We start from the raw sequence: 24,416 nt of genomic DNA, 5'->3' as shown, positions 1-24,416 counted from the left end.
TGAATCATTCACAGAGATCACAGAAAGTCACGGATCTCCATGAATTTTGCAGTGCTGGTGCAGGGAAGCCCAGGGCCCAGCAGCCCCAGGAACCAGTGGCAGCAGTGGGGGCCCCCGGCCATCACCTCCATATTGGTTCACATAACAAAATTTATGTGGCAGGGGTGGAGATGAGGGGTTCGGAGTGTGGGAGGGGGCTCAGGGCCAGGGATGAGGGGTTTGTGGTGCAGGCTGCCCCAGGGCTGCAGTGAAGAAAGAGGACTCCCCCCAGCCCCCTCTTGCTACAGCAGTTTGGGGCCGGGGGAGAGGCGCCTCTCCCCTGCCACTCCAGTGGGGCTAGGCTGGGATGAGGGAGGGGCTCCTCTCCCCGGCAGCTCTGGTGGGCCTGGGCTGGGCTAGCCAAGTGAGGGGCGCATCTCCTCTGGCCGAGGCAGGTCCGTGCTGGGGCTGGTGGGGAGGGGCGCCTCTCCTTGCTGCCACAGGTCTGCGCTGGAGCCGGCAGGGAGAGGCATCTCTCCCTGCCGCAGCCCTGAGCTCCAGTGCAGGGCTTAATAGGCAGCTGCGTGGCCACACAGCTTAGAGGGAATTTAAGTCGCAGCCTCCTACTATCAGCTCTGATGGGGGGCCGGGGAGCGGTGCCAAGATGGCAGAGAGTGACACGGAATCAGGGATCAAGGCATTGGAGACCCGTGCCAAGGGGTGGTGATTGGTGCTGCAGCGTCAGCGACCGGCGCTGAGAAGAGGATGACCAGTACCAGAGAGACGTCGCTGGGGCTGTGGTGTTGTCAGCCGGTGCCGGGACTCTGAGGACCGGCATCAGCCAAGCAACCACTGCAGTGGGCCCATGGGTGGCTTCCCTTTGGAAGGGGGTGCCTTCACTGACTATGCAGCTGAAGGCAAGACCTGCGGTGTGGGTGGCACTGGTAGAGCCAAGAGGTCCCTGGCCGCCTGAAACGCCTCCGACGTTGAAAGCACCACCAGGAACAAGGATCCCCTACCGCTCCTGGGAGTCAGAGGTGGTTCCCTTACTGGGCTTGGAGCCCTGGTGGAGAGGCTGCCTCTTGCCACTCTAAAGAGGGCAAATGGCCCGATATGGGTCCTGTGCCTGCCACCCCTTCTTTGTCTTTCTTCAACACAGGGAAACGTCCTCGATCTGTGCGCTGCTTCCTCTGCTGCTTGCTCGGCGACAGTGACGGTGAACAGTCCTGAGGTGAGCCCGGGGCCAGGAGAGCACTCTGTACCAACATCCATGTGCTCGGTGCCGAGTCAGAGTGGGATGAGTCTGAGGATGGTCTAAGTGCCGCCTTCATCAGCAAGGCTTTTGGATGGATCTCTCTGTCCTGTGTGTCCTCGGCCTGAAGCCCTTACAAATTTCTGCACTTGTCTTTGATGTGCGTCTGCCCCGGACACTTTAAACGGATTGTGTGGGGGTTGCTGACTGGCACAGACTTGTGCCAGGCAGAACAGTTTGAAGCCAGGGGAACAGAGCATGCCCCATCCCTCGGACAATGTCCTGAAGGGACTACTAACTAGCTGAACTTAACTAACTGTTAACACTAAGAAATAACTACGTACAAGAACTGCAGAAGAAAAACCACTAGGCGCACTTGCTATCGTAAGGGAGAAAGGCATTCCAGCAACCGTCATGGGCAGTAAGGAGGAACTGAGAGTGTGCACGGATAGTAATAAGGAACGGAGGGAGCCTCATATAACAGCACATGAGTGCAGGGCTCCAGGGGGCGCCAGAGCTGGCCCTATGGATTCTTCCAAGGCAAAAATCTCTGGTAGCCATGCATGTGGTGGGCACGCACACACCTAACATGAGCAAGCACTTGAAGAATAAATGGACATGCAGTCTCTCTGCCTCAATCTCCGAGAAGGTATTAAGAGGCAGCTGAGGCACACTTCCTTATCTGCCCTCATCTGGGAGCACCAGGAGTTGCACTGCACAGAGCGGACACTGCTTTACAGTCTCCAGTCGAGGGTTCATAGGGACACAGATTTTAAGAAAGAGGAGTAGGAGCTTTCTTTTAAAATAATCCCCCTGGGCTTTCCTGAACTGGCAAAAGGGGAGTGAGCCAGAAACCTCACCTCTAACAGGTACTCTACAATGCAGCATGTGTGCAGATTATGACTAAACCCCAGCGTGGAAAGGAAAACATGGTCCCTTTCTTGGGGGCTTTTCGATATATGTGGAAGTGTTTAACTCAAGAAAGTTACCACACTGACAGCTCTATAGAAGAAAAAATTTAAATTTTAAAGCAGGAAATGCAAAGATTTCACACAAAGTGAATGAAATCAACAGATCACATTCTAATTCTCTGCCTCTTGTAAAAAATTTTTGTAAGAAATATAAAACCAGAAGGCCCCTCTCACAAGCTACAGCAGACCCCAGCAACAGCCATTTACATTAAGGCACAAGGAGAGCACAGGAAGACTGTTCGGCTTAGAAAAGAGATAATTAAGGGGGGATATAATAGAGGTCTACAAAATCATGAATGATGCAGATAAAGCGAACAAGGAAGTGTTATTTACTCCTTCGTGTAACACAGGAGTCACCCAATGAAATTAATAGGCCGCAGGTTTAAAACAAAAGGAAGTATTTCTTCACACAACACACGGTCAACTTTTTAACTCGTTGCCAGGGGGTGCTGTGAAGGCCAAAAATATAACTAGGTTCAAAAAGAACTAGATAAGGTCACGGAGGATAAGTCCATCAATGGCTATTAGTCAAGGTGGGCAGGGACACAGCCCCTTGGCTCTGCGTATATAAGCCTCTGACTACCGGAAGCCGGGAGTCGATAATTGCCCTGTACTGTTCACTCCCTCTGAAGCACCTGGTACTGGCCACTGTCAGGAGACGGGATACTGGGCTAAAGGGACCATTGATCTGACCCACTACGGCCATTCTTATGTTCCTATAAGGAAACCACTTCTTTGGTGTTTTCAGGAATTTATTAAGATACCAGTAGTTATTGACACCTGCATTGGTTCAGAAACGTACCCAGTAGCCCTTGGCGGGCCTGCTCCTTCAGCTCTCGAACCACCAGGAGGCGCTTTCTGTGGCGAGTGAACGTTGTTTTCTGAGACTCCAGAAACACCAAATAATTTCTCTGGGCTGCATGAGAGAGCAGATGGTGCAGAAAGGCCAGGAAGGTGTTAGGTTCAGACCAAAGATAAATAAGCACATTCTAAAATTTAAAAAAAAGGAGTACTTGTGGCACCTTAGAGACTAACCAATTTATTTGAGCATGAGCTTTCGTGAGCTACAGCTCACTTCATCGGATGCATACCGTGGAAACTGCAGCAGACTTTATATATACACAGAGAATATGAAACAATACCTTCTCCCACCCCACTGTCCTGCTGGTAATAGCTTATCTAAAGTGATCATCAGGTTAGGCCATTTCCAGCACAAATCCAGGTTTTCTCACCCTCCACCCCCCCACACAAATTCACTCTCCTGCTGGTGATAGCCCATCCAAAGTGACAACTCTTTACACAATGTGCATGATAATCAAGTTGGGCCATTTCCTGCACAAATCCAGGTTCTCTCACTCCCTCACCCCCCTCCAAAAACCCACCCCCATACACACACAAACTCACTCTCCTGCTGGTAATAGCTCATCCAAACTGACCACTCTCCAAGTTTAAATCCAAGTTAAACCAGAACATCTGGGGGGGGGGGGGGGGGGAAGGTAGGAAAAAACAAGAGGAAAACAAAAGCAACTACAGCATTTGCTCAAGAAACTTCCTGAAAAAGCACAAGATCAAATCTGCACAGACACACCCCTGGAACCCCGACCTGGGATATTCTATCTACTACCCAAGATCCATAAACCTGGAAATCCTGGGCGCCCCATCATTTCAGGCATTGGCACCCTGACAGCAGGATTGTCTGGCTATGTAGACTCCCTCCTCAGGCCCTACGCTACCAGCACTCCCAGCTACCTTCGAGACACCACTGACTTCCTGAGGAAACTTCAATCCATCAGTGATCTTCCTGAAAACACCATCCTGGCCACTATGGATGTAGAAGCCCTCTACACCATCATTCCACACAAAGATGGACTACAAGCCGTCAAGAACACTATCCCCGATAATGTCACAGCTAACCTGGTGGCTGAACTTTGTGACTTTGTCCTTACCCATAACTATTTCACATTTGGGGACAATGTATACCTTCAGATCAGCGGCACTGCTATGGGTACCCGCATGGCCCCACAGTATGGCAACATTTTTATGGCTGATTTAGAACAACGCTTCCTCAGCTCTCGTCCCCTAAAGCCCCTACTCTACTTGCGCTATATTGATGACATCTTCATCATCTGGACCCATGGAAAAGAAGCCCTTGAGGAATTCCACCATGATTTCAACAATTTCCATCCCACCACCAACCTCAGCCTGGTCCAGTCCACACAAGAGATCCACTTCCTGGACACTACAGTGCTAATAAACAATGGTCACATAAACACCACCCTATACCGGAAACCTACTGACCGCTATTCCTACCTGCATGCCTCCAGCTTTCACCCTGACCACACCACACGATCCATCGTCTACAGCCAAGCTCTGCGATACAACCGCATTTGCTCCAACCCCTCAGACAGAGACAAACACCTACAAGATCTCTCTCAAGCTTTCTTACAACTACAATACCCACCTGCAGAAGTAAAGAAACAGATTGATAGAGCCAGAAGAGTTCCCAGAAGTTACCTACTACAGGACAGGCCTAACAAAGAAAATAACAGAACGCCACTAGCCGTCACCTTCAGCCCCCAACTAAAACCCCTCCAACGCATTATTAAGGATCTACAACCTATCCTAAAGGATGACCCAACACTCTCACAAATCTTGGGAGACAGGCCAGTCCTTGCCTACAGACAGCCCCCCAACCTGAAGCGAATACTCACCAACCACCACATACCACACAACAGAACCACTAACCCAGGAACTTATCCTTGCAACAAAGCCCGTTGCCAATTGTGCCCACATATCTATTCAGGGGACACCATCACAGGGCCTAATAACATCAGCCACACTATCAGAGGCTCGTTCACCTGCACATCCACCAATGTGATATATGCCATCATGTGCCAGCAATGCCCCTCTGCCATGTACATTGGTCAAACTGGACAGTCTCTACGTAAAAGAATAAATGGACACAAATCAGATGTCAAGAATTATAACATTCATAAACCAGTCGGAGAACACTTCAATCTCTCTGGTCACGCAATCACAGACATGAAGGTCGCTATCTTAAAACAAAAAAACTTCAAATCCAGACTCCAGCGAGAAACTGCTGAATTGGAATTCATTTGCAAATTGGATACTATTAATTTAGGCTTAAATAGAGACTGGGAGTGGCTAAGTCATTATGCAAGGTAGCCTATTTCCTCTTGTTTTTTCCTACCCCCCCCCCCCCCCGCCCCAGATGTTCTGGTTTAACTTGGATTTAAACTTGGAGAGTGGTCAGTTTGGATGAGCTATTACCAGCAGGAGAGTGAGTTTGTGTGTGTATGGGGGTGGGTTTTTGGAGGGGGGTGAGGGAGTGAGAGAACCTGGATTTGTGCAGGAAATGGCCCAACTTGATTATCATGCACATTGTGTAAAGAGTTGTCACTTTGGATGGGCTATCACCAGCAGGAGAGTGAATTTGTGTGGGGGGGTGGAGGGTGAGAAAACCTGGATTTGTGCTGGAAATGGCCTAACCTGATGATCACTTTAGATAAGCTATTACCAGCAGGACAGTGGGGTGGGAGAAGGTATTGTTTCATATTCTCTGTGTATATATAAAGTCTGCTGCAGTTTCCACGGTATGCATCCGATGAAGTGAGCTGTAGCTCACGAAAGCTCATGCTCAAATAAATTGGTTAGTCTCTAAGGTGCCACAAGTACTCCTTTTCTTTTTGCGAATACAGACTAACACGGCTGTTACTCTGAAACCTGTCTAAAATTTAAAACCCTTTTCCAAATTCCCTTTGGAAGCAGTGATAGGGCCAACATGTGTTTGTATTGTTAACATGTATTGTGTTAGTTTTATGAAGCCTAGGAGCCCAGCACAGTGGGGGCAGAACTGTTCAGGAATCACATAGGGTGGATGGAAATTCAAAGCTTAAAAAAAGCCAACAGGAGCTTAAAGGTAGGCTGCTAAATCCAGAGTGCCAAAGGCAGCCAAGTGCCTAGCCTGGGGTTTAGAAGCCTAACTTGAAGCTCTTGTTTGTAAGGCTTGTGGCCACAGTACTAGTGACCCTTCTTCTATTCCGCTTTCATTAAGATGGTTCAGGAGAACAGAGCACCCAACTCCCAGCCCCAACACCAAGAGAAGGAGAATTCTCCAGCTATATCAGCCCAGCCTTCCTTTAGCCCTCAAAGCAGGAGAAGGAAGGCTAAGCCACCCTGAAACTCCTCCACAGAGGAGCTCCATATACACACACTTTCCCTGCACACAGCTCTGTCTATGCACTTCCTTTACTAACCAACAATATTCCTATTTTCCAGCCTGACTCTCCCCCATTCACATAAATCCCATCACGCAACACTGATGTCTGAGCAAATTTTGCCACTGATCTCAAGGAGGGTAAGATTGAGTAAAAAATGCTTGTCACGATGCTGCATGCTAAGCTGTGCTGAGGAGAGTCAGATGTGAGTATGTAACCCACATACCTCCTGGGTGTGGTGCCCTGTCCCATCTAGTGGCACCAAGACCACTTGGAGAGAGCGATATTAAGGAGTCTGCTCTACAGCCTTAGCTAAGGGCCATGTGGCTTTTAGCTCTTGCAGTAGAGGCTCATGCACTTAGCTCCAGAGGTCCCAGGTTCAATCCTGTCTGCTGACAGCCATGGTTTGTTGGTGTGACAAGTGGGGGCTCGTCCGGGATTTCAACTGGGAAGTCTCTGAAGCTCAGGATGTGCTTCCTCAGCTAGGAGAAGTATGTAACCCACACACCTCCTGGGTGTGGTGCTCTGTCCCATCTAGTGGCATTGACACCACTTGGAGAGAGATATTAATGAGTCTGCTACAGCCTTAGCTAAGGCACACCTGGACTTTAGCTCATGCAGTAGAGGCTCATGTATTTAGCTCCAGAGGTCCCAGGTTCGATCCTGCCCACTGACGACCAGGGTCTGTCAGTGTTACAAACAGCCATCCACTTGTAACTAGGCAGAGCCAATGAACAACCTTCCAAACATCTTCTGATGCCAGGTCTCACCACATTCCCTAGGACTCCATTACAAACAAGCAGAGAGCCCCCCACGTGGAGGACTCCTCACAACAGTAAGAGACTCACCTTCTAGGATAGCAGGTTTGAAGTTGGTCTCCAGAATGTCTAGTCTGCCGTATTTGTGAATCTGGGGAGAGAGCAAGGTGAGGAAGTGGAGAGTTCTCTCAGGAGACAGACCACACACAGTCTCACACTAGGAACTCTCTAGGCGTTAGTACTTTGGAATGCCCTTACTAGTCTCAAGGCTTCTTCCCAGATGGTCCCTTCCAAGAGCAGGAGCACAGCCTCTTCATAGTCCTGGGGAAAGGAGACCAAGTATGCAATGGTTACTGTCCTACAATCAGGCGTTACCTCTGGCACGGGGCACTGGGCTCCTGGATTGCACCCTCTCAAGCACAGTCCCCATCACAACTGTACTGCAGTCAGTGCCAGGAAATCCTGCCTGAAGTCAATCTACATATTTTCAGCATAAGGACATCTTAACCCCAAGCTTTGTTGATTTTTTCCTCCACTATCCTCCCTGCCATCCCAAAACCTAGCCCGTCAATGCCAGGGCCAGCATCACTCCTGGGCAGCCACTCACTCCACAGGCATGTGAGAAGAAAGACTGGCTTCAAGTTCCTTACAGCAGAGGGCAAAAATCAAGTCTACTTAAGTGTTTGTACAAGCATGGTTTAAACTGCAACACATCCAGTGCCAGTATTCCTCAATAGCTATCGCTGCAGCAGGCACGGACATGCTCCTTTCAGGACTCTTGGCAGCCAACTGAAATTTATTAAACCCAGCTCGACCATACCACTGACAAGTCCCCTCCATAAACACTTGGGACCACACAACAGGCTTTGTTGTCCTGTCCTATAGCTTCTGCTTAGCTTCTATTCATCCCCAGACCGGTTAATCTTTTTGTCAGAGGTGCCAAACAGATGGAGTCTACATGACAGTGAGGGGACATAAGCCCTGGGTCGAGAGATCAGTATGAGGGCAGGCAGACGGGAGGGTGTCACCAGGGTGCACGGTACCTGTGCATACTGCTCCAGGAGTATGGCTGCCTCAGCATGTTTCTTCTGTTCAACTAGTTTTCCTAGAAGAGAAGGACAGAATTAAGCATTTCAGGAATAGCTGGAGTTTGGGTCCAGACAAGAGACCTGATCTAAAAGTGGAGGATGCCCACCACTGGGGCTAATGAAACCGCAGTGTCAGTCTGTAGCATCCATGAGCCCACTAATACTAATTCCTCTGGCTGGCTGAAGGAAGCCTGTTTGCATCCATCTTCCCTATGCCTAGGGGAGAGAGAGACAGGAGTGAGAGAGAGAGAGAGAGCATGCGGGCGTGTAAGTAATAGCAAATGGAGGTTTCCTTTATTTAAACTTGAGCCAGACCTTACAGATCTTGCTCATGCAGAACTTGCCCCAGCCTTCCCACTGCCAGCATGAGGTCTGCAGGAACAGTCATTCCTTCTCTGCTCAAGGAGCGCTCATCTCTCAGACCAGAAATGGGTGTAAAGGAGAGAAAGGAAAGGCAGCTGTGCCATGAAAATTCCCCAGCAGCTTCGCCATATATCTTCCTACTGTATTTTCCACTCCATGCATCTGATGAAGTGGGTTTTAGCCCACGAAAGCTTATGCCCAAATAAATTTGTTAGTCTCTAAGGTGCCACAAGTACTCCTTGTTCTTTTTGTACATGACAAGAGAATCCAGAGAGCCCAACTGAGACTGGGGCCCCATGATGTCTGGTGCTTCACAAACAGCCTGCAGTCTGCACAGACAAAGAGAGGGAAAAGAAATGGAAGAGACGAGAAACGACTTCCCCAGGCTCACCCAGCAGGGCAGGGCAGGGACCAGAACCCAGGTCTCCTGACTCCCAGCCCACTGCCCTGACCCCTGGGTCCCAGTGCTGCACTATCCAGTTAAGCTTTTTAGAAAGCTGTTTTAAAACCAACAGCTTCTAATAAGAGTCAGATTTTTAAAGCCCAAAGGGGCCACTGTGATCATCCTGCCTGCCCTTCCGTGTAACTCAGGCCATAGGACTTCCCTGAATTAATTCCTTAATTAATTCCTAACTGAACTAGAGCATCTCTTTTAGAAAAGCTCTTGGTTTAAAGCTGCCAGCAATGGAACACTCAGCACGACTTTTGGTAAGGAGGTCAGATTGGATGATGACAGTGGTCCTGTTTGGCATTGAATCTATGAAAAAAATTGTTCCAATGGTTAATTCCCCTCATTGCTCACAATTTATGCCTTACTTCCCATCTAGCTTTGTCCAGCTCCATCTTCCCACCACTGGATCTATCAGACCTCTGTTTGCTGGACTGAACAGCCCGCCCCCTCACAATCCTCTTCCCTATGCAGGGAGCTGCATTAAGTCACCATTTAAGTTACAGGAATAACAACCAATGAGAGAGCGGGCACACAGGAGCCAAGGGCTTCCGGCAAACCAGCAGGGAGGAGGGTGCACCAGAGCCATGCCGCCCTGCTGGGGCTAACCCCACTGTATCCCAACACACTGAGTTACATTTACCTGCCCTGGAGGAGGGTGGGGTCTGCAAGGGAGTCATTTTGGTCACATTGTGAGTGGGGACTGGGGGGAGCAGATTGTACAGGGACTATTAAACCCACTGATGTGTTATTGGGTCAAATTTTAGAACAGTGGTCCCAAAATTTTTGAGGGACCCTTACCCCGTCCATGCCCCCCTTTGGCCCCCCTGAGCCGGGAGCAGGGCCATGGCTGGGGGCAGAGACATGGACAGGGGTAAGGGGGCCGAGGGTGGGGCCGCAGCTGGGAGTGGGGCTGCGGCTGTGGTCGGAGCCGCGACCAGGTTGCGGTGGGAGCCGGCAGCTGGGCCCGTGGCCTGGTGAGGCTCCTCTCCCAACCTTGCCCCAACCTTCAGCTCCAGGCCAGGAACAGAGCCATGGGCAGTGGCCAAGGCTAGGGGTTGGTGTGGGGCCGGGACTGAGAATGGGGCCAGGAGCTGTGGAGGCAGCTGTGCACAGGACCAGAGCAGGGCTGGATGGGGCTCCGCCCCCGCCCATAAGGCTGGCTCAGGCCCCACTGCAACCCTCCCCCCAACTTTCTTCTACACCTCACTAGGGGGGCACGCCCCACACTGTGGGGACCTCTGTTCTAGAACAAGCAAATGCGCTTCCTTCCACAGCCTTTCCTCTCGCAAGCAGTCCTGTACGTGGGGATAGCGCTGAGCCACACAAGAGCTCTGCCCAGTGCCACTAGGCCTGGACGAGACACAGGGCTTCGCTGTTGCAGAACGGTGTGAAAACTAAGTGGTTTTGGCAAAGTGTGTCAGAAGAGAAGCTCAACACACCTCCACCAGAGGAGGATGCAGAAGACAGCTCGCTGGAACGGTTTGCTTCAGGCTAGTAGAGTATCTAAGGGTATTCCCCCTTGATGGTCCTGGCCCATGCAATGAATTACATGCCTCCTAGGCAGCTAAGCACACCAGGCCTGGGTAAGGATGCTGTGGCATGGCATGGTGCACCTCTTAGCAATATTTCAGCCCTATGCTCAGTCCTTTTTCCCTGAGGGTTTTGGCCGCTGAAAAACCTAGGCTTTTGCTGCAAAAAGAACCTGACATTCCCAGTGAAGGGTCAGAAAGTTCCACACTGAACCAATGACTACAGATGGCCACCTGTGTGATGTGCACCCAACAACTCTTACCTGCCAGGCTCCTTGCAAGGCCAGCCAGCTGATCTGCCGTGTAACCAAGCCGAGAGGCCATGCAAAGGGCCAGCTGCCAGCTGCCACTGCTTAGAAAGGCATCGAGGGCTCTCTCAAATGCACCGCAGCGGGCAAAGATCAGTCCAGCCTGCTCATACAGATGCTTCTGGTTCAAGTGCTCCCCAAAGGCACTGCCGACAGCCTGCGAGAGTCAGACCAAACAACAACAATGGAATCACCAGCAGGCCTGAAGAAAGAGGAGCCAAGGAAATTGGTCCTGGTTTAGCTAACCGTAGCCAGCTGGCTCCCGGTCAGAGCCTCAGGGCTTAGAGACTGCCCTGACCAACGTCCCAGGGCACAAGCACGCACAAGCGCTGTCTCTCTCTCTCACACGTGACGAGAGCACACAGGCATGCACACACGCATAGTGCTCTGCACCTCCTGGGTCTGGGTAGGTTCTCAGGGCAGCTGCCATGCAGGCAGTGTGAAGCCCACCATGGCAAGGTCCCATGAGGCCAAGGCCTGGGTTTGGTTGCAGGGCAGCAGTTCTCTCGCTGCTGAGGATTTCTGCCCATAATAGGTCAGTTATTGCACAAGCTGCAAGGTGACTTCAGAAGGGCAATGGGGAGATCTCTCAGGGAACACATGCGGGAGGGTGGGGTGGGGGGGGGGGTGAAGGAACAGCAGTGCTGCACAGGATTGGGACCTGAGCAGCAGCTCTTGCCCCTGCCCCAAAATGAGGGGGATGGGGAGCATTGCAGACACTTCTCATTAATAACATCCCCTCCCCTACCCACCGAGCAGCAGTAAGAGCAGCTACCATTCACCATTAAACAAACAAACAAAACCCCCAAAAAATCAAACAAAAAAAGAGTTTGGAAGTGCAGTGCAAAGAACAGGAGTTCCTGCTTTCAAGCATTCCGTATTAACCCCTTGCAGCCAACAGGGCCAGCCTTTCATGAGCACAGCAGACCCACTCCCTAGGTTCACAGCGCGTGTCACACACCTTGTGTTCTGGAGTATCAGGTGGATACAACTTCAGGGCTTCGTTATACAACTTCTGATCCTTCACTAAGTTCAGAAATTCAGAGAAGTGCTCTGGACCTGAGGGAAACAATTCACTGTCCTCCGGTGGTACAGACACAGCATGGCAGGGTTCACGACTCTCACCAGCTCACTTGCACTGCAGGAAAGGCTGGCTGGCTGAGCTGTGGGGCCTGGCACAACTTACCAACTACACCGGTGATACTCAGACTGGGGCTTGCGATGCACAAGGGGCTCTTTGCAACACACCCTACTAGAACACCGTGCAATTTAATTATTAACCCATCAGGATGCTTTTACCATGGTATTAACTAGGCCTGTCAAAAAAATTAATCACACAATTAAAAAAATTAATCACGATTAATCGCACTGTTAAACAATAATAGAATACCATGTATTTAAATATTTTTTGAGTTTTCTACATTTTCAAATATACTGATTTCAATGACAACACAGAATGCAAAGTGTAGTGTTCACTCTATATTTATTTTTGATTACAAGTATTAGCACTGTAAAAAAACCAAAAGAAAGAGTGATTCAATTCACCTCATACAAATACTGTAGTGCAATCCCTTGATCATGAAAGTTGAATTTACAAATGTAAAATTACGTACAAAAAATGCATTAAAAATGTAAAATTTTAGACCCTGCAAGTCCACTCAATTCTACTTTTTGTTCACCCAATCACTCAAACAAGTTTGCTTACATTTGCAGGAGATAATGCTGCCCGCTGCTTGTTTACAACATCACCTGAAAGTGAGAACAGGCATTCTCACGGCACTGTTGTAGACGGCGTCGCAAGATATTTACATGCCAGATGTGCTAAAGATTCGTATGTTCCTTCATGCTTCAACCACCATTCCAGACGACATGCTTCCATGCTGATGACGGGTTCTGCTCGATAACAATCCAAAGCAGTATGGACCGAGGCATGTTCAGTTTCATTATGAGAGTCAGCTGCCCCCAGCAGAAGACTGATTTTCTTTTTTGGTGGTTCAGGCTCTGTAGTTTCCGCATTGGAGTGCTGCTCTTTTAAGACTTCTGAAAGCATGCTCCACACCTCGTCCCTCTCAGATTTTGGAAGGCACTTCAGATTCTTAAACCTTGGGTCGAGTGCTGTAGCTATCTTTAGAAATCTCATATTGGTACTGTGGCAGAGTTCCGACCTTGTCCCCACGGGTCCCGCACTTCCAGGCAGTTTATGCTAGCCCCAGAGGCTCACTGCGACGCTCCATGTAGCCCTTCTCTGTCTAGGGCCAGGGTTACAGTCTACTGAGCCCTTTTCATCATAAGCCAGCAAGGAGGTTGGTGAGAGAACTCCCACAGTCTCTGTTGTCCCTGTGGGCTTATTCCTGAACAGTTTAGCCTCCTGTCCTGACAAGGGCCTGTCTTCCCCTCCCAGGAGGTGTTTCTGTAGTGGCGGGTTGGGGGAAACCTGGGCTTGTCCTCTACTCCAGGTTCTGGCCTAGGGACCCTAACGGCAGCAGCTGTTAGCAGCTGACCTTTCACTGCCAGAGTTGCTACATTTCCCTGGGCCACTTCCCCATAGCTCTCCCGCTTCTCTCTCTTAATGCCATCTTCACCCTTACCATATGGCTCCCTTTCCAGCGGCTTGAGGTTGTCTTCATTACCCAGCCCTTCAGCAGCACTTCCTCTCCTCTGGCTCCCCTCGGCCTGACAGGAGTGAGCCCTTTTAGAGTATCAGAGGGGCCTTAATTAGAGTCAGGTGTTCACATTAGCTTAATGGCCTCACCTGACTCTCTGCAGGTTAATTGGAGTCAGGTGTTCTCATTAGCCTGGAGCAGCCCCTGCTCTGGTCAGTCAGGGAACAGAAAATTACTTATCCAGTGGCCAGTATATCTGCCTTCTACTCTACTGTACCCAACGGGCCTAGGTCTATCACAGTACCTTCTTTGCATTTTGTGACATCTGCAGTGAAAATGTTCTTGAAATGAACAACATGTGCTGGGTCATCATCCAAGACTGCTGTAACATGAAATATATGGCATAATGTGGGTAAAACAGAGCTGGGGACATACAATTCTCCCTCAAGGAATTCAGTCACAAATTTAATTAACACATTTTTTTAATGAGCTTCATCAGCATGGAAGAATGTCCTCTGGAATGGTGGCCAAAGCATGAAGGGGAATATGAATGTTTAGCATATCTGGCACATAAATACCTTGCAGTGCCAGTTACAAAAGTGCCATGCAAATGCCTGTTCTCATTTTCTGGTGACATTGTAAATAAGAAGTGGGCAGCATTATCTCCTGTCAATGTAAACAAACTTGTTTGTCTTAGCGATTGGCTGAACAAGAAGTAGGACTGAGTGGACTTCTAGGCTCTGAAGTTGTACATTGTTTTGTTTTTGAGTGCAGTTATGTAACCAAAAAAAATCTACATTTGTAAGTTGCACTTTTACAACAAAGAGATTGCACTCCAATACTTTTATGAGGTGAACTGAAACATACTATTTCTTTTATCATTTTTGCAGTGGAAATATTTGTAATAAAAAAAACATACACTTTGATTTCAATTACAACACAGAATACAATGTATATATGAAAACGTAGAAAAAATCCAAAATATTAATAAGGTTCAATTAGTATTCTATTAACAGTGCAATTAATTTTTTTAATCACGATTAGTTTTTTTGAGTTAATTGCATGAGTTAACTGCGATTAATTGACATCCCTAGTATTAACCAATTGTAGTTCATAAAATAGTAATACTTGCTCAGTCATTTTGCTGTAAGAAATATATACAAGTTAAATATGTCCTCGGTACTACTGTTTAAATATGAATCTACAGAACTACAGTAAATGAACAAAGAGTTCACACTCCTGTGCTGATCACTGATTTGGCTCCTGAACCACTGAGATCCGAGTATCACCGAGCTACAGCTTAGCTTCTGTAGGACAGGGGATGCAGGCCTGGACCCACCACAGCCTTTTGTCGTAGGAGCCAGGATTGTTTCCTGGCCACAACCTGAACAACAATGAAGCGATCTGAGCCATTCAGGATGCAGGAACTAATGACCGTGCCATTATTTCAGCCACACAATGCCATCTCTGCGTGCCCACAACAAAACAGAGCCTAACGATCAACTTGCTTCCTTTACAAGCCACTTTTACGACAGAACTTGTACTTCAGCAAAGGAGCCCTTCATAAAAAGTGTCTTTCCAAAGCAAGGTATAAAATCAAGTAATGAAGTTAAACCGTGCAACAGCAACAAAGCGAAACAAGGATCCCACACTGACTTTCTGGGACACTCATTTTCTTTTTACCCTATTCTGCAGAAGGAAGTGAAATGCTAGAACAGAGAATCATGTCCCAGAGACACAATACGTGCAGGGCACTTACCACATTTGCTGAGGTGGCAGAGTGCCTTCTTGTACCTTTTCAGATATTTGTCTATAGTGTAGTGTTGATAGTTGGTTTCCATTTTCCGGAGGGTGTTTAAGAATGGCAGGTACTCCTTAGGGTCCTGAAAAGCACATCAGATAACTGCATTGCCCCTTATATGTCAAACTGCTCAGTCAAATAATATCCTGGCAACTGCATCTCTCCCAACATGCAGCCCATAATCAGCAAGGAAAGCTGGAACTACCAATCAAATCTGCTAACTGGAGAGTTACTAAATATCACTCCCTCTGGATGGTTTACAGCAGTGGCTCTCAACCTTTCCAGACTATTGAACCCCTTTCAAGAGTCTGATTTGTCTTGCGTTTCAGCTCAACTTAAAAACGACTTGCTTACAAGATCAGACATAAAAATACAAAAATGTCACAGCACACTAGTACTGAAAAATGGCTTACTTTCTCATTTTTACCATATAATTATAAAATAAATTGACTGGAATATAAATATTGTATTTACATTTCAGTATATAGAGCAGTATAAACAAGTCATTGTCTACATGAAATGTTAGTTTGCACTGACTTTGCTAATGCTTTTTATGTAGCCTGTTGTAAAACTAGGCAAATATCTAGATGAGTTGATGTATCCTCTGGAAGACCTCTGCGTACCCCCAAGGGTACACGTAACCCCAATTCAGAACCACTGGTTTATGATTTTAGGCCCTTCTAGCTAGTTCATTACTGGCTTTGAGATTTGAAAATCAACTCTCATTTGGATTTTAGCAGCATGTCATGGACAGACTAAGGACGGCTCTTTTTTCAGTTTATGATTGTTAATTTTTGATGTCCTGACAACATTCATCAAAACTGTTTCCTTCTCTGTTTCGTCTGACTTTTTGCCAACAAGTGGATATTCCAGAATCTCACATTTCATTTTAAAAAAGTGTTTCCCGCCTTAATGGTTGAGAAGAAACCCCTAACACTATAAACAGTGTTTTACTTGAGGGCCAGTGGCAGCTCCTTCCCTGCAGTTGGGGATCTCTGTGAAGTACCAGCCAGTTCAGAAACAGAGTCCTAAGCTGGATGGGTATCCCATGGAGAGCCTCTCCTAAACTAAACCCAACTGGAAAATTCACACGCATACATGCTGTCACTCAGCTAAGGTCACTGCACACCATGTACCTGATCACCTCAAAAGCACAGAAGTGGAAAGCCAAGATTTCTACACCTCCCTCCAGAGATGCACCCCTCACTAGTGGCACAAACTCAGCACCCCATTAACTCTGCACTCTAAGGACAGAGCACTCTTGCCCCAGGGAGGGTGTATTCCCCAAACTTGAGTGGGTGATTTCCCAAACAGTGCTGATGTGACAGTCAGGGGCTGGAAGGCTAGCCCGTGAGGGCACTTGTACTTTAGTGCGGGAAGATGGGTGTCTGGACTGGTACAGAGTTATGGTTTGGAAACGAAGTGTCAACTGATCCACCTTTGAAACTTTGGTAATTTTGTTTTGAAAATCAGAAAGCGGTAAGGACAAGTAGTGTCACAATGACCTTCTGAGACTTCTCTGCCACCATGACAACCAGATCAAAGTCGTATGTGCCCAAGGAGTGATCGTACAGTTCATTGACGTCAACCAGGAAGAGCAGATACTTCAGCGCTGCCTCTGCAGTCACGCCCTCAGCTGCTGGCGAAACAGTCTCTGTAATCGTAGGAAACAGAGCCATCAAAAATCACTTGTACCTTGCACCAATCGAAGGCTGTTCCCGTGAGTTCCAGGCACACCACAAGAATGCACGCTCACTTAGCTCACTAGAAACAGCATGGTCTGATTTCAGAGGCAGACTGGCAGTCCCCCTGCTCTAAGGATTCATTCAGTTTTGTGCTTGAAAGAGGGGATGCTGGGGATGCCTGCCTCAGTTATTCACGAAGTAACCTGAACAACAGCATGGCAGTCTTCAGGGCCTGGCCTGAAGCAAGGGACAACAAAACTTGCATCCTGCCTATATCACTGCAGAATGACAGTCAAGTGTGCCAGACTGAGTGACCAGCAAACAGGCACGGGGCTCACAGAACACCCGTGCGAAAAACAGGGCTCAAGGAGGCAGCTAAAACACCCAAGCTCATTCACGGACATGATTAACCAATCCCTGACTGCAGAATAATGATCACAACAGCAGGCAACAGTAACCATGTGTGACTCTGTCTCTTCTGTGCTATCCAGTGCTATTTCATTGTGACAGCTAACTTCACAGACTCTGAACTGAACTTTGTGAGGCCTGGACAAATTTCTGTTGTTCAGAGTAAAAATCAGGGTAAATAACGTTAAGTAGTTCTCTCCCCAGGTGTGCAGCCCTTTAGTTGCCATCTGAACTAGGAGCACTGTACCTCGCAGCTCGTGCACTTTTTGGAGGGCAATTTCCAGTTCTGGGGTGCTTTTCTTCACATGGGATGTCAGTATTGAAAGACAGTATCTGAGGGAAACAGACAACAAGAAACAAAGCAAGAAACCAGTCAGAAAGAGAAGATCAACAATCTACAATAGAACCGCAGAGTTATGAACACCAGAGTTACCAGTCAACCACACACCTCACTTGGAACCAAAAGTACACAGCCAGCCAGCAGAAAAGACCAAAAAAACCAACAACAACAACAAAAAACAAATACCATACAGTACTGTGTTAAAGGTAAGCTACTAAAAAAAAAAACAAAGGGAAAGTTTAAAAGAAGATTTGACACGGTTAAGGAAACGGTTTCTGTGCTTGTTTCATTTAAAGTAAGATGGTTAAAAGCACCATTTTTCTTCTGCATAGTAAAGTTTCAAAGCTGTATTAAGTCAATGTTCAGCTGTAAACTTCTGAAAAAACCACCATAACATTTTGTTCAGAGTTACGAACAACCTCAATCCCCAAGATGCTCTTAACTCTGAGGTTCTACTGTATTTTTTAAGTTCTATCATTGAGTATTTTAGGGTAGTCTTTGCTTTAATGGAAGGGCTGGGATTTGGGGATTTTGTTTTTTTATTTGGAAAGAAAAAAGGGTGAAGAACATATCAAGGAGGAACATTTTGCCTGGGATGATCCCTGGGATATAGTACATGTATAAACGCTGATGACTTGCCTTAATTAAAACAGAGAACTAGCTTCCTCACCCCACGAGCCTTTACCTTTGGGTGACAGAGCTGAGTGCAAGTCACTAAAGCTAGTCAACATTTTTTTTGGTAAAAAACGACGTTTATTGTGGAAAAACAGCCTTTTTTCCGAAGTAAAATCTTTCACCAAAACATTTTCCCCACTCTGTCAAAAATTTTGATTTTTTGTTAAAAGTTTTAAATAAAATTTCTGAAAAAATTCAGTTTTTCATTCATCAAAAGCTAGTTGTCAATAAGTGAAAAATGTCTTACATTTTCAGAATGTTTTTTTAAAGAAAAATAGGGCTTCACTTCCAATCCTCTGAAATTAAAAGTTTTTTTCTTACTTTTTAGCCAGCTCTAAAAAATGACTTTCTATTACTGTTCTGTTCTAAATTGCAGACGGCATTTCACTTACTTTTGAGGATTGATGTTTTCCATGGCAGCTCTCATTGCATCACAGATAAGGTCTACTTTTTTCTGATCAGGACACTGTTGTAGCTGGACGTTGCTGCTAACCGGAGATGGGTACATAGTCTTTGTGAAGTCTTCTTCTCTAAGAAGAAATATGCACTATAAACGCTAGTTGGATCCCAAGTCACAGCCCAGCACAAATACTCATGTCAGAAGACACGTACAGTAACTCCTCACTTAGCATTGTAATGTTCCTGAAAAATGAGACTTTAAGCGAAACGATGTTAAGCGATTCCAATTTCCCCATAAGAATTAATGTAAATAGGGGGGTTAGGTTCCAGGGAAATGGTTTTCACCAGACAAAAGACATTATATACATATACACTAAGCTTTAAGCAATTTGAAGCACAGTTTAATATTGTACACAGCAATGAATGATTGTGAAGCTTGGTTGAGGTGGTGGAGTAAAGGGGTGGGATATTTCCCAGGGAATGCCTTGCTGCTAAATGATGAACTAGCACTCGGCTGAGCTCTCAAGGGTTAATACGATGTTGTTAATGTAGCCTCACACTCTACAAGGCAGCATGGACTGAGGCAGGAGGGAGGAAACACAACAGATGCAGGACAGTAGCTGCAAACTCTTCCCTGAAAAAACTGAACGTGACGATGAGCTCACGCTATCCAGCTGGAGCGCACCACTCCCTCCTCCTGACAGCACATGCACGGCTGCATAGGTGCCGACTTTCCAAAGTGCTGGGGTGTTCGGGCATGAGTGAGAGAGAGAGACATGCATTGCCCCTTTAAGTATGCTGACGCCACTTCAAGTACATTGCCCTTTTAAGCAGATCAGCCAACTCGAACAGGAAGCAACAGCTTCCAGCAAGTTACCTCCTTTCTGTCCCAAGCCCAGTTCCCATCCTCTGCTTTGTGGAGAGGGGGTACGGGGGGGGGGGGGGCAGGAGCAGGGTGACATCCTGATATCAGCACCCCTCTCCCCCAGCAAGCAGGAAGCTCCTGGGAGCAGCTCCCAGGCAGAGGGCAGGGCAGGAGCAGCAGGGCGGTGGCGGGAGGGACAACTGAACTGCTGCTGGGCAGCTGCCCAGCCACAGACCTTAGAGGGAAATTAGGGGCGCTCATGCGGGGGGGGGGGGGGGGGGAGCTGCCAGCCCCCCTGGTTCTAATCCCCACAAGGCGGGGCTGCTCTTCCAGAGAATCCTGCAAGCAGTGGACAAAGCAGGCAGCTGCCAAAGACACTACAATGGAGCATGCACAACTTTAAATGACCTTGTTCCCTCATAGATCAGCAACGTAATGAGGAAACATTAACCCGGACAACGTTAAATGACGAGTTGCTGTACCATGCACAAAAATCCACACTTTACGATTACTGGTACTCTTTCTTCTATGTAGTTCCTTATCCTTTCATCATCTGGCACAACTGGAAAGGACTCATGAAGTGGATTAATATCCATCACACATGGTTTGTTCTCTTATCCTCTCCCCAGGGAAACATAAAACTTCTACTCTACAAGTGATACCAGGCAACAGGTAGACTCCATTTCAAGATGATTTTTAATTTTTCAGACAACTGGAGCGCCTCAGGCAGGAGGGCTCAGACACTTCTGAAAGACGACGATTGCTCAGGATATTACTGTAACAGTTTGCATGAAAATCACAGGCCAAGCTTTTTTTTTTTAAATGGGAGCCTAACGTTAATCTCCTAACTCCTTAGTCTGAACTGCTGAGTGCTTGGCACTTTTGAAAAGTAAGCCGTTTCTTTAGGTTCCCAAACAAAGATTTAAGGCTGAGATTTTCAAAATGAGACTCCACACTCCATGTTCAGGTATCTAAAGAAGTGGCCTGATTCTCAGAAGTGCTGAGCAAACCAGCAGTTCCTAGTGACTTTAAAGGGAGAAAATCATACTCAGCCTTCTGAAAAATTAGTCAGGAGCCTGAACAATAATCCTGGACACAGACCTTAGATAAAAACGGTTTCCTTATTCCCCTCTGCAATTCCTCACAGGAGACCACTAAATCAGAGGAGTCAACTACTGACGCAACTGGTGAGATTTTCTCAAACATTCACATTCGCACGGCAAACCAGAAAAAAATACAAACTAGGGCTGTCAAGCAATTAAAAACAGTGTGATTAATCATACTGTCTAACAATAACAGAATACCATTTATTTAAGTATTTTGGATGTTTTCTACATATTCAAATATATTGATTTCAATGACAACACAGACTACGAAAGTGTACAGTGCTCACTTTGTCGGGAGGTGATCACAGAGTCCGGCACGGTGAGGACCTTGTCCATCCTGTCTATGGCCTGAGAGAACTTCGAGGCCAACCAGAGCTGGAGGGGCCTCATCCTGAGTCTGGCGTGACAGACCATGTACAAGCACATTGACATGTGACCCACGAGTTGCAGGCAAACCCTGGCTGTTGTCACCAGGAACCTTGTGACCGAGTCAATGAGACTTTTCCGGGTCTCAAATCTGTCTGGCGGAAGAGATGCCCTGGCCGACACAGCGTGCAGGAGCGCCCCGATAAACTCTATGCATTGGACCGGGACTAACATGGATTTGGTGCTGTTTACCAACAGGCCCAAGGCGGTGCACGTGGACAGGAGGAGCGCCACATGATCCCTCACCTGCAACCGGGAGGTGCCCTTGACAAGCCAATTGTCCAGACAGGGAAATATCTGGACCCCGCCCCCCCCCTCGCCGTCTGAGGTAGGCCGCTGCCATCAACATGCATTTTGTAAACACCCTGGGGGCAGTGGACAGACCAAATGGGAGGACCGTGAATTGGTAATAATTCTGTCCCACTATGAAATGGAGGAAGCGCCTGTGCCCCTTGAATATGTGGATGTGGAAGTACGCGTCCTGTAGATCGAGGGCAGCGTACCAGACCCGGGGATCCAGGGAGGGGATGATGGAGGCCAGGGAGACCATGAGGAACTTGAGTTTCACCATGTACTGGTTCAGATCTCGCAGGTCCAGGATGGGCCTGAGCCCCCCTTTGGCCTTCGGGATAAGGAAACAACAGGAGTAATACCCCTTGCCCATGAACTCCTTGGGCACCGCCTCTATCGCTCCTAGTCCTAGGAGCCGCCCCACCTCCTGCTCGAGCAGAGCTTCGTGCGAGGGGTCCCCCAATAGGGACGGGGGCGGTTGGGCGTGGAGGAAGTAAACTGGATGGTGTAACGCCAGGAGATGGTGTTGAGGACCCATCGGTCTGAGGTTAGCCGCGACCATTCTGGAAGGAAAGCACACAACCGGTTGGAGAAGGGTAGCTTTATTGGAACACTGGTGAGGACTGGTGGGGTGTCCCTGAGCATCCCGTCAAAAACGCCTTTTCCCCGCCTGCTTCCCCTTGGAGGACCCGGGCTGGGGGGCAGGCCGAGACTGCCTCTGAGGGCATCTCTTATAGTCCCGCTGCTTCTTATGGGCAGCCTCATACTTCAGGAGGGCGGCCTGGGTGGGAGTCTGCTGCGGCTTGAACTTTGGTTTTGCCGGAACCATGACATAGGAAGGATGTGTGGAAAGGATAATAGCCTTGGTTTGTGTTATCTTTTCCAGAGAATCTTCATGAGGTTAGAAGGAGGACAATCTGCACGCACTCGGTCCTGCTTGCTCTTGTCCCAGTCTTCTTAGTCTCTCTCAGAGTCTGGAGGGTTGTGCGGGAGTCTTTCATGCCATGCAGCCTTGACTCTGTTTCCTCCGCAAACAGAGCTTTCCCGTCAGACGGGAGATCCTGTGTGGGAGACTGCGCCTCGCTGGACAGCCCAGAGAGCAGGAGCCATGACGCCCGTCTCATCTGAGGCTGCCTGCAGGGATGCCTTTGCGGAGGCTGCCCTTTTCTGCACTTGTGCCTTGAACTCCTTCCTATCGCGCTCCTGGAGGGAGTCCTCAAACTTGGGCAGGGAGCCCCACAGATTGAATTTGTACCGTCCAGGAGAGCCTGATGGTTTGCGCCTTGTAACTGGAAGCTGACCCTGCCATTCCCAGTGGAGGACTGTCTCGACCACCAGGGACTTGGATGCCAGGTGGGTATACAAGTACTCATGCCCTTTAGTGGGTACAAAGGACTTGCGTTCCACCTTTTTAGAGATGGGGGCCAATGAGGCCGGTGTTTGCCACAGTGAATTTGAAATCTTAGCCACCCCTTCATGGAGAGGCGAGGCCATCCTACTTGGTGACAACATGTTAAACAGGGAGTCTGAGGGCTCCTCCTTCTCCTCTGCCTGGAGGTGGAGGCTTGCTGCCACACTCTTTAAGAGTTCTTGATGGGCCCTGAAGTCCTCCTGCGGGCCGGGGGGGGCAGCGCGTGGGGCTGCAATTGCCTCTGTGGGCGGGGCGAGGAAGCCAGTGCTGTGCTCTGGGTATCGTCCGGCACCGGAGGGTCCACCACCTGGCAAAGTGCCAAGGATGTACGTTCCATTGACTCCTTTCTTGGGGGTCTGGAGAGGGAGGCCGACGGTGCCTCCGAAGCTCTGGCCACCGAGCGGGCTCCCACCGGGGGCTGTGCCGGAGGCCACGGTGCCCATTGGGCCGGCCACGGCACTCGGTGCCACTGCACCTGCTGCGGCACCGGCGGGGCCAGCTGTTCGGGTTGGCTGGCCTGGCCCATCGAGGGATGGCTACGATGAGACCGGGCTGGCGTAAGATCTGCTGTCGTCACAGGACCGGAAGGAGCGGTGGTGCTGGGATCTACCATGGCCACGGGACCGCGATCTCGACGTGGAGAACCGGTACCGACAATAACAGCTGCTCCGCGAACGGCCTCGATGGGCAGACCCGCGACGGCGACACGCTGGCGATCGACGCCTGGGGCTGCGATGTCTTGGCGGAGACTTAGAGCAAGAGTCCGAGCGGGAATAGCGTCGACAACCGTGCCATGATCGACTGTGGTGCCCTCTCCAAGACGAGGACCGTTGGCGACGCCCACCACGGTCCCATCGATATTCGCTCCTTGAGGATGAGCGGTGTCAAGAGTCCCGGCCAGACGGAACCCAGCCAGACAGTCTGGTCGGCATCCAGGGCGATCCACATGGACTCTGCCCCGAGCAGTCGCTGGGCGGTGTCGGGAATGTTCCCTCGACTGAGACTGGTACCGGGCAAAGGCGACTGCGGAGATCCCAGCGGCGGCTTGCCTCTGGAGCGTGGGGCCGACATTGGCGGAGCACCGGGCACCAGCATGGACATAATGTCCCGGGCTGCCTGGAGGGCTTTAGGCATGGATGGCATCTGGACATCTGGAGAGGCCTGCTCCGGAGGAGCCAGGCTATTCCATACAACATGAGTCGAAGGCCTGGGGCCCAGTGGGGATCAAGGATGGCCCGACATGGGCCTAGCCTCTGTCCCACACTTCCCTCAGTGCTGCTGCGAAGAGGGAGTCTTCCTGGCCCTCTTGGCATGCCCCGTGGACAGGGAGCGGTGCCGACTGGTCGATGGCACTGGAGGGTTGCCGCGCACCGACGCCACAGTGCTGGTTCCCAGTTTGGAGCGGCGTGCCGGGGTCAAGCACTGACTCCACCAGGACGGCCCGGAGCCTAATGATCCTTTCTCTTTTG

General features: G+C 49.0%; 1 protein-coding gene across 2 annotated transcripts in view; it reads right to left on the bottom strand.

Annotated features, from left to right (window-relative positions):
* The window catches only part of ELP1 (elongator acetyltransferase complex subunit 1), a 112,176-nt gene that overhangs the window by 12,205 nt on the left and 75,555 nt on the right, over window positions 1-24,416 (bottom strand). For both annotated transcript variants that reach the window (XM_077817961.1, XM_077817963.1), the window contains exons 23-32: window positions 18,842-18,979; window positions 17,682-17,767; window positions 16,847-16,995; window positions 15,300-15,423; window positions 11,899-11,996; window positions 10,893-11,094; window positions 8,242-8,303; window positions 7,457-7,519; window positions 7,289-7,349; window positions 3,005-3,118 (exon numbers count right to left, since the gene is read on the bottom strand). In XM_077817961.1, the coding sequence (XP_077674087.1) occupies window positions 3,005-3,118; window positions 7,289-7,349; window positions 7,457-7,519; window positions 8,242-8,303; window positions 10,893-11,094; window positions 11,899-11,996; window positions 15,300-15,423; window positions 16,847-16,995; window positions 17,682-17,767; window positions 18,842-18,979 (1,097 nt within the window). The remainder of the gene's footprint in view (window positions 1-3,004; window positions 3,119-7,288; window positions 7,350-7,456; window positions 7,520-8,241; window positions 8,304-10,892; window positions 11,095-11,898; window positions 11,997-15,299; window positions 15,424-16,846; window positions 16,996-17,681; window positions 17,768-18,841; window positions 18,980-24,416) is intronic.

This window comes from Eretmochelys imbricata, chromosome 5, assembly GCF_965152235.1.
Source record: "Eretmochelys imbricata isolate rEreImb1 chromosome 5, rEreImb1.hap1, whole genome shotgun sequence".
NCBI lineage: Eukaryota > Metazoa > Chordata > Testudines > Cheloniidae > Eretmochelys > Eretmochelys imbricata.
Note: the sequence above shows the minus strand (reverse complement) of the source record. Positions and strands in the feature narration are given on the sequence as shown.